Raw genomic sequence first — 10,594 nt, forward strand, 5'->3', positions numbered from 1 at the left:
ACGAGTGAGCGTATCATTTTGCACTTGGAACCCAAAACCTCCACCACCTCACAGCACCACTAAGCGTTTTCCTCGTTATTGAGAAACCCGATGTTCCTCTTTAATACATTGAGTACAAGCTCTGAGGTTTAACTATAACTTTATTTCCAAACAAGGTATTTTCATTTCCATATACTTTCATAACGAAAAATACAAGTTCTCCCAAGGGGGGGAACAGAAAAAACAAGTTGGGCACGCTAATGAGAAACCCAACGCACCTCGTTAATTTGTGCGAGAAACGAAACGAAAAACCATCAGCACCAGAAATAGCTACGACGACAGTTCCAACAGGCAGAACCGACGGAGTTGCGAGGGGACTAACACCTGATGCACCCAGACAATTTTCGTCACTCCACCGCCCAACCTCTCTTTGCTGGCATGTTTGGCGTAGGAACCACGCAGACGCAAAAATGTTTCTCTCTTCACGTGCCTTAATAATGGACACGCTTCTCGACCAACGGGCAATAGAGCATGTGACGAGTGGGCGTAGCATTTTGCACCTGGAATCCAAAACCCCCCACGACGACGAGGCAGCACCAACAGTTTTCTACTAGCAACACTGATTACGGATCAGCATCATGAATGAAAGCACAAGAGTAATCGTAGTGAGAAGTCGACAACGACCCACCAACCGCACCCTCTCCCTTTCCCGCTTGTTTATCACGGCCTCCAGATCGCCAAATCAAATCATCAAAGGATAAACAAATAAACTAAAGAAACGCACAGGAGGAAATGGAAAAAAGGAACACGATGCGGGCCTCGCTAAACACGTGAAAACGGACGGCCCAGATTTGCGGCAGGTGTTAAACGATCCGATCCATCCGTCACGTTGGCGAGACAGCGACTTCCTTTGTTTCTTTGTCGTCGCTGTGCCTGCCGCGTGGGTCCAGGCTCGCTTGGTCAGTGGTGGCTGCACGTGGGCCAGCTCGAGTGGAGTGAATCGAGGCATCCGGCCATGGCCATGGTGGTTGATGGTGCAGGGTGGGAGGTCAACGGTCAAACAAGCCGGCTGGACCGGGCGCTAGCAGCCACTATGCCTCACTTGAGCTGAGCAGCTCATGCTGTCCCCGTGCATCCTTTCTCTTTATTTTCAGGTGGCACTTTTCTTCCTGGGTTTTTCGATTACCTTGCTGATTTAGCTTCGTTCTGAATAAATGGTGTTTTTACAGCTAAATATACATACGGATATGTAACATCAGATTTCACGTAAACTGCTTTGGAAACATTAGGCGGCGGCAGGAGTTGCACCGCATATGATCGGATGGCACCAAAACGAGCAAACTTTGAGAGGCTATGCACAAAGCACCACAACCTAAAGTGTACCTTTTCTACCTAGAGCCTGCAACGCAAAGCTGGAACGCCGGTGACATGTCTTTCCTTCATGCCTATGAACGGTCGTTGTTTAATCCTGCTGCTACAGACCTTCTTCTTGCTTGCATGCTTTTCCCCATGATATTGGCTAGCCTGCTTGATCCAATGCACGGTAGCTCTTTCTTTTCTATGGACAAACTTGCTAGTACTTTGTTTTGTATTCAAAAGAACATCTCATTGGTGTTATTTTTGCACAAACTAACGGTCGTATACTCTCGCTCTCCGGTCGCCCGACTATGCTTCCTTCAAAATCTGCCTTACTCGCCTCGTTCTCACTTGGGTTTTTTCATACAGTGATTGCAGAAGTCCACAAGTCCCAAGTAGAAATTGGAAGTGCATTATCACTAGTACCAAATATATAATACAGTGCAACATAATTTAATTTCTTCATGGGAAAAGCGATTCACTGCATACCAATCAAGGACGATGTAAATGTGAATTGTGGCGAACCAATCTGTGGTTGGATGATTAAAGGGCTGTGGTATTCGTAGCCCACCAGGATTCAAATCCCGGTGCTCGCATTTATTTCAAGATTTCTGGCAATGCGCATTCAGTGGGAGGTGGCTACGGTGACTTCGTAAATTTCAAGATGATATGCCGGCTCAGTCTTTCGAGGGTGCTCATAAGGGTAGTGTGTGCGTGTGTGCGTTCATAGGGATGAGTGCATGCGCGTGTATATGAGTGCTTGCGTCTGTACTGTGTTAAAAAACACTACAAATTTACCCCACAATACAGAAATTTCTGCTTGAAAATGTGAATTGTGCAATCTAGAAATACCACAGTTATTTACAAAAAAAGCAGCCATATGCTATGGCCCTTCGGTCGCCCCGCTATGCTTCCATTGAAATCTGACTTATTTGCCCCATTCCAACTTGTGACTCTTTTTCCATACCATGATTGTAAAGTTCTTAATTCACTGATAGAAATTTGAAAGTTCATCATTATCACTACCGAATAATACATTGCAATGCGATTTTATCTGTTTGTAGGCGAGGCAAGATTCACCGCATACCAACTAAGGATGTCGTAAATGCAAATTAACATGACCCAAAAATACCACTCATTTACATAGAGAAATCTAAAGGTCACTTGCTCTGGATCTTCGGTCACCCCGCTATGCTTTAGGAATCAACTTATTGGTCATGTTCCCCACTTACGACTCCACCGTGATTGTAAAGTCCTTAATTCATCGGCACAAATTTGGAAGTGCATTATAGTTTATCACTAACAAATATTACGGTCAGCCGGAAGTTTATCTCTTTGTATGATAATCAATACACAACATACCAACTAAGGACGTCACAAGTGTAAATTAACATGACCCCAAAATACCACACTCATTTAGAAATCTAATGCTTACATGCTCTGGAATCTCCACTCACCTTGCCATGCTTCCACTGAGAATTAGATTATTCTTTTCATTCACACTTGCGACTCTACCGTGATTGTAAAGTCCTTAATTCGCCGGCAGAAATTTGGAAGTGTTTTATCACTACCAAAATATGATGCAATGTGATTTCTATCTCTTCATATGGTGGTGATTCACAACATACCAGCTAAGAACACCGTAAATAACACCACCCAAAAACACCACACCCAATTATGGAAAGAAATCTAACGGTCATATGCATTGGATCTTGGATTGACCCGCTATGCTTCCACTAGGAACAGGCTTATTTCGTCTTGTACCCACTTGCAACTCTATCATGATTGTAAAGTCCTTAATTCGCCGCTAGAAATTTGGAAGTGCATTATAAATACCAAATAAGGCGGAACAACATGATTTTATCTTTTCGTGTGAGAAGTGATTCTGAGTATACCAGCTAACATGACCCAAGAATACTACACTCATTATCAGAAAGAAATCTAAAGGTTATCCCGCTATGCTTCCATTGAGAATCGGCTTATTCCTCTTGTTACCACTTGCGACTCTCCCGCGATCGCAGAGTCGTTAAATTCACGGACAAAAATTTGGAAATCCATTATTGCTACCAAATGATACAACACACCATGATTTTATCTCTTCATAGGGGAAGCGATTCACCACATATCGGCTAAGGACGCCATAAATGCGAATCAACATGACCCAAAAATATCACTCAATTACGTTAAAAGAAATCTAACGGTCATATGCTCTGGATCATCGGTATCCCCGTTCTGCCTCCACTACGATCGACTTATTCACCGTGTTTAACTTGCTCCCAAAAATTTGGGAAGTGCATGATCACCACCAAATAATATGATGAAAATGCGATCTTATCTTTTTGTAAGAGAAGTGAATCACTGTGTACCAGTTAAGGACGTCATAAATGTGAATTAACACGACCCAAAGATACCACCCTCATTTACAAAAAAGTAATCTAATGGTCACATGCTTTGGATCTTCGGTCGCCCCCCTATGCTTCCAGTGAAATTTTGCTTGTTTACCCAGTCCTCCCTTGCGACTCTTTTTTGTGCCGTGATTGGAAAATACCCCCTTCATTTCTAAATATAAATCCTTTTATAGAGATTCCAATAAAAAGTACATACATATGTACATAGACAGATTGTAGAGTGTAGATTCATTCATTTTGCTTTATATGTAGTCCCTTATTGAAAACTCTAGAAAGACTTATTTAGGAATGGAGGGAGTATTTGTTTGAAGGACACATAATTGAAAAGATATAACTCATTCACACAGATAAACCCCACAATAGAATAAGTCACTGGTGGCTGACAGGCGGGCCCATCCATACTGGATACCCCAAAGCAGGGGAGGCTAACTCCGATGGATGGGTTAAATCGGTCACTGACAACCCGGGCCCTCGCTCGAGACAGGAGGCTACGAGCACGGCGGTCACCCCAAAATTCGGGCAGCCAAGCAAGGAGGAGGAAAGAGAGAAGAAACGGCAGCTGCTGCAAGAACAGCAGCGCAGCACAATCAGTGCAGTGATTCCCCTATTTTACCCCGGGCAGCTAAATAAGCAGCGGGGGAGCGAGCGACGCATCGGCGGGCGGAGACGTCGACGGCGACCAAACCCGCACAATTTACTACTTTGGGCCTCGCCCCCCGTCTTTCCTCACCACCAATCCATTCCCACCTTTCCCATCTCCCCCTCTCCACCCTCCCCCCGCGCTTGCTTTCTCTCCCTCCCATCCATTCCCCTTCCTCCCCCTCCCCGGACCCCGGCCCCGGCCCCGGCCCGATGAACCTGTGGACGGACGACAACGCCTCCATGATGGAGGCCTTCATGGCCTCCGCCGACATGCCGGCCTTCCCCTGGGGCGCGGCGGCCACCCCGCCGCCGCCGGCCGCCGTGCCGCAGCAGCCGGCCTTCAACCAGGACACACTGCAGCAGCGCCTGCAGGCCATCATCGAGGGCTCCAGGGAGACCTGGACCTACGCCATCTTCTGGCAGTCCTCCACCGACGCCGGCGCCTCGCTCCTCGGCTGGGGCGACGGCTACTACAAGGGCTGCGACGACGCCGACAAGCGCCGCCAGCAGCCCACCCCGGCCTCCGCCGCCGAGCAGGAGCACCGCAAGCGCGTCCTCCGGGAGCTCAACTCGCTCATAGCCGGGGGAGGCGCCGCCGCGCCCGACGAGGCCGTCGAGGAGGAGGTCACGGACACCGAGTGGTTCTTCCTCGTCTCCATGACCCAGTCCTTCCCCAACGGGATGGGCTTGCCGGGCCAGGCGCTCTTCGCCGGCCAGCCCACCTGGATCGCCACGGGGCTCGCCAGCGCGCCCTGCGAGCGGGCCAGGCAGGCCTACACCTTCGGCCTCCGCACCATGGTCTGCATCCCCCTCGGCACCGGCGTGCTCGAGCTCGGCGCCACCGAGGTCATCTTCCAGACCAACGATAGCTTGGGGAGGATCCGCTCGCTCTTCAACCTCAACGGCGGAGGAGGGGGCTCTGGATCCTGGCCGCCCATCGCCCCGCCGCCCCAGGAGGCGGAGACGGATCCGTCCGTGCTCTGGCTCGCCGACGCGCCGGCCGGGGACATGAAGGAGTCGCCGCCGTCCGTCGAGATCTCCGTCTCCAAGCCGCCGCAGCCACAGCCGCCGCAGATCCATCAGTTCGAGAACGGGAGCACCAGCACGCTCACGGAGAACCCCGGCCTCTCCGTGCACGCGCAGCAGCCTCCGCCGCAGCAGGCGGCCGCGGCGGCGCAGAGGCAGAACCAGCACCAGCTCCAGCATCAGCACCAGCTCCAGCTCCAGCACCAGCACAATCAGGGTCCTTTCCGCCGGGAGCTCAATTTCTCAGATTTCGCGTCCAACGCATCCGTCACGGTGACCCCGCCTTTCTTCAAGCCTGAGTCTGGTGAGATCCTAAACTTTGGCGCTGACAGCACCAGCCGGAGGAACCCTTCGCCGGCACCCCCCGCCGCGACGGCCAGCCTCACCACCGCGCCGGGGAGCCTCTTCTCCCAGCACACGGCGACTGTGACGGCCCCATCAAACGACGCCAAGAACAACCCGAAGCGGTCCATGGAGGCCACCTCCCGCGCGAGCAACACCAACCACCACCAGACCGCGACAGCCAACGAGGGGATGCTGTCCTTCTCGTCGGCGCCGACGACGCGGCCGTCCACCGGCACGGGCGCACCAGCCAAGTCGGAGTCCGACCACTCAGACCTGGAGGCGTCGGTCCGCGAGGTGGAGAGCAGCCGCGTGGTGCCTCCGCCGGAGGAGAAGCGGCCGCGCAAGCGCGGGCGCAAGCCGGCGAACGGGCGCGAGGAGCCCCTGAACCACGTGGAGGCGGAGCGGCAGCGGCGAGAGAAGCTGAACCAGCGGTTCTACGCGCTCCGCGCCGTGGTGCCCAACGTGTCCAAGATGGACAAGGCCTCGCTGCTCGGCGACGCCATCTCCTACATCAACGAGCTTCGCGGCAAGATGACGGCGCTGGAGTCGGACAAGGAGACGCTCCATTCCCAAATCGAGGCGCTCAAGAAGGAGCGCGACGCCCGGCCGGCCGCGCCGTCGTCGGGGATGCACGACAACGGGGCGCGGTGCCACGCGGTGGAGATCGAGGCCAAGATCCTGGGGCTGGAGGCGATGATCCGCGTGCAGTGCCACAAGCGCAACCACCCGGCGGCGAAGCTGATGACGGCGCTGCGGGAGCTGGACCTGGACGTGTACCACGCCAGCGTCTCGGTGGTGAAGGACATCATGATCCAGCAGGTGGCGGTGAAGATGGCCACCCGGGTCTACTCCCAGGACCAGCTCAACGCGGCGCTCTACGGCCGCCTCGCCGAGCCGGGCACCGCGATGCAAATCCGGTAAACCGAACTCCATCCACCAGGTAGTAGCAATGAAACCGTGATCCTATTACTCACCACCGTATGATCGGCGTCGTCGTCGTCGCCGCCGTCGTTATAGCCCGATGGACATCGAGATGGAGAAAGAAGGCGACGATCGTGCCATGTTGTTGTTGTAAAATCTCTCTTTAGGAGGATGGATGGATGGATGCATGTGTACATCATCATCATCATCATCATCTTGTTGTGTTTTTGCAAGTAGTGTGTTAGCAGAACGAAGCGCCGGATCCGTCGTTGTTAATTACTGTATCTCATGACCCTGTGATCGACGACGGTGTATCGTCGGCGTAGTGCTGTTGAACTGAAACTGTATATAGGACAAAGATGGATTGCCCGTCGCCGTTCTCCTCTAGTGTTGTTGTTGCTGTTGTGTGTATGCATGCATCGCTTCTCGTCTTGGCAGAGCGAGCGAGCATGGATGATTGATATGGTATCGCTTGCAAAATGAAATGGATCGGGCGTTCTTTTTTATCTGCTCGTATGCTTCTTGATTGTGTCCTCATCTTGTGCAACTTGGCTAAGAGAAGGCGAAGGCGAGGTGGGGGGCATGTGATTTGGGTTGGTAGACCTCGACATCATAGGCACAGTGGCAACACTGGCAGAAGAAGAGAAGGATTAGCGAGGAAGGATGGAGAGGAGAGGCAAAGCAAGACGTAAGCTGCTCTTGGCAGAACAAAAGGTAACCAGGAGAGTGAAACCCGTGGGGCCCGTCCTTCCTTGGCAAAGTGGATGAGGATTGAGGAGGAGGGAGGGAGGGGACACGAGTAGCGTGCGGCTTTTCTTCTTCTTTCATTCAGGCTTAACGAACCAGGCAGACAGACATTGTTGGCGACAAGAAGGCAGGCCTACTGTTTGGCGCTGCCTCTCCACATGTCGATGCCACCACCTGATCCATGTCGAGACTCGCCTAATTTTCTTGTACTCTGGTTATTTCTTTGTTTCTTTTGCAGCTAATATAAGTTTCCACAGGCGATAATAAAAGTTTTAATCGGCAAAATTAGAAAGAAGCACCAGTGGTCTAGTGGTAGAATAGTACCCTGCCACGGTACAGACCCGGGTTCGATTCCCCGCTGGTGCATCCTTCTTTTTTTCTACTTTTTTCTCAAGTAAAAGAAGATCAGTTTTCCAAATGCTACGACAAAGCCATGTAAGACAGTCCCTAATCCCGACACTTACTATTTGGCTTCCAGTTATGAGATTTTTCCGAATCTTGCAACTTTTTTTCTACTTTTTTTTTCAAGTAAAAGAAAATCAGTTTTCCAAATGCTACGACAAAGCCATACTATTGGGCTTCCAGTTATGAGATTTTTCCGAATCTTGCAATTTTAACAAAATGTTTTTTTAGGGAATTTTAGCAAAATGTTTGTGAGGTGAGAAGATGATATTGAATGTTTATTGACAAGTTAAGATGTTATTAAAACTAGTGTCTTCCTGAAAAAAAACTAGTGTCTTCCTGATGTGGGAGGCGAGACCAATATGCTCCAACTTATTTATCGTTCTTCTCTTACTCGTCCTACCCTACACCTTCTACGGAATATTTGTCATTCTTCTCTTACTCGTCCTTCCCTACACCTTCTACTTGTAGTCTCTTCGTCAACCCATTCCATTGGCGCCAACCAGCACCACGTCGACATTAGTACGTTCGTCAGCGACGCCTCATCTTCTTTCTCCTCATTCCTCGCCAGATTTAGTTCTTGTTCTTAGTTATTTTCTAGAATACTCTTTCTTTCTTTTTTTTTCTTTTTTTTTTGGAACACCTCTTTCCTTTTCCAACATCATGGTTCACTTGGCCGCTTTAATTATTTTCCCTTTTTCTTCTTAAAACACTCTTCCTTTCTTCTATAGCATGAACCACATGGCCAATGTAGTGTCGTGTTGTCCTCGCCCGTGAACGTTTCGACAATCGTCGGCGTGTGGACATCCCGATCATGGCATCCTCCATGGTGTCGTGCACGGCGTCGCTCTGCAGGGGAGCGCGTATGTGTACACAATAAGAAAAAATATATGTTATTTTTGTTGTATCGGGAAACTTGTGATTGTCAATTAATAGTAGAGATAATGATAACAATAAATGACATACCGCGCAGGATTAGCAATTTGTTATTGAGGAATATCTGATTTTGTTTTGGAAGGTTATCAAGAAAAATCTTATGTCTGTCTTTTAGGAGGGTGATCTAACATATATGGTCCGACTTCTGAATTCTTAATTACCTATTATTTATGCGATTGAATTAAATCAGCACTGCCAAAGCAAGCACGAAACAAGATCTCCCCTTTAATGTGAAGGAAATATGCCCTAGAGGCAATAATAAAGTTATTATTTATTTCCTTATTTCATGATAAATGTTTATTATTCATGCTAGAATTGTATTGACCGGAAACATAATACATGTGTGAATACATAGACAAACAGAGTGTCACTAGTTTGCCTCTACTTGACTAGCTCGTTGAATCAATGATGGTTATGTTTCCTAACCATAGACATGAGTTGTCATTTGATTAACGGGATCACATCATTAGAGAATGATGTGATTGACTTGACCCATCCATTAGCTTAGCACGATGATCGTTTAGTTTGTTGCTATTGCTTTCTTCATGACTTATACATGTTCCTATAACTATGAGATTATGCAATTTCCGAGTACCGGAGGAACACTTTGTGTGCCACCAAACGTCACAACGTAACTGGGTGATTATAAAGGTGCTCTACAGGTGTCTCCAATGGTTATTGCTGAGTTGGCATAGATCGAGATTAGAATTTGTCACTCCGATTGTTGGAGAGGTATCTATGGGCCCTCTCGGTAATGCACATCACTATAAGCCTTGCAAGCATTGTGACTAATGAGTTAGTTGCGGGATGATGTATTATGGAACGAGTAAAGAGACTTGCCAATAACGAGATTGAACTAGGTATAAGGATACCGACGATCGAATCTCGGGCAAGTAATATACCGATGACAAAGGGAACAATGCATGTTGTTATGCGGTTTGGCCGATAAAGATCTTCGTAGAATATGTAGGAACCAATATGAGCATCCAGGTTCCGCTATTGGTTATTGACCGAAGATGAGTCTCGCTCATGTCTACATAGTTCTCGAACCCATAGGGTCCGCACGCTTAACGTTCTGTGATGATTTGTATTACGAGTTATGTGATTTGATGACCGAAGTTTGTTCGGAGTCCCAGATGAGATCGGGGACATGACGAGGAGTCTCGAAATGGTCGAGACGTAAAGATCGATATATTGGAAGGCTATATTCATGTAACACCCCGGATGTAACTTTCCAAATTTGTACTCCAACTCTTGCCGTTCCCGGCGTTAAGTTATTTTATTTTCTCAGGTTCGGGTTTTTGTCTCCGTGTGTTGTTGTCGTTGTCATGCATCTTATATCATGTCATCATGTGCATTGCATTTGCATACGTGTTCATCTCATGCATTCGAGCATTTTCCCCGTTGTCCGTTTTGCATTCCGGCGCTTTGTTCTCCTCCGGTGGTCATTTCTACCTTTCTTTTGTGTGTGGGGATTAAACATTTCCGGATTGGACCGAGACTTGCCAAGCGGCCTTGGTTTACTACCGGTAGACCGCCTGTCAAGTTTCGTATCATTTGGACTTCGTTTGATACTCCAACGGTTAACCGAGGGACCGAAAAGGCCTCGTGTGTGTTGCAGCCCAACACCCCTCCAATTTGGCCCAAAACCCACCTAACTCTGCTCCATCATCTAGAGCGTTCGATCATGATCGCGTGGCCGAAAGCCGCACCTCATTTGGACTCTGCTAGCTCCCTCTAGGCCTATAAATAGGTCCTCCTCGAAAATCTCAGATCCCCCCTCCCCGAAACCCTAAAAAATCCGTCCCCGCCGCCGCCGGACGTGTCCGGAC

General features: G+C 49.1%; 1 protein-coding gene and 1 non-coding gene across 2 annotated transcripts; both read left to right on the top strand.

Moving 5' to 3' along the window:
- Window positions 1-4,370: 4,370 nt before the first annotated feature.
- On the top strand, window positions 4,371-7,183 carry LOC125511265 (transcription factor MYC2-like). The gene has a single exon (XM_048676596.1). It carries the CDS (start codon window positions 4,596-4,598, stop codon window positions 6,675-6,677), a length of 2,082 nt encoding a protein of 693 aa, XP_048532553.1. The 5' UTR covers window positions 4,371-4,595; the 3' UTR covers window positions 6,678-7,183.
- Window positions 7,184-7,719: 536 nt separating this feature from the next.
- Window positions 7,720-7,790, top strand: TRNAG-GCC. Its single transcript has one exon. It is a non-coding gene; the product is annotated as a tRNA-Gly (tRNA).
- The last annotated feature ends 2,804 nt before the right edge of the window (window positions 7,791-10,594 follow it).

This window comes from Triticum urartu, chromosome 1 (genome assembly GCF_003073215.2).
Source record: "Triticum urartu cultivar G1812 chromosome 1, Tu2.1, whole genome shotgun sequence".
Classification (NCBI taxonomy): domain Eukaryota; kingdom Viridiplantae; phylum Streptophyta; class Magnoliopsida; order Poales; family Poaceae; genus Triticum; species Triticum urartu.

What these genes read in the sequence shown, in the direction of transcription:
- LOC125511265 (XM_048676596.1), top strand. Translation starts at nt 4,596, where the DNA reads ATGAACCTGTGGACGGACGACAACGCCTCCATGATGGAGGCCTTCATG.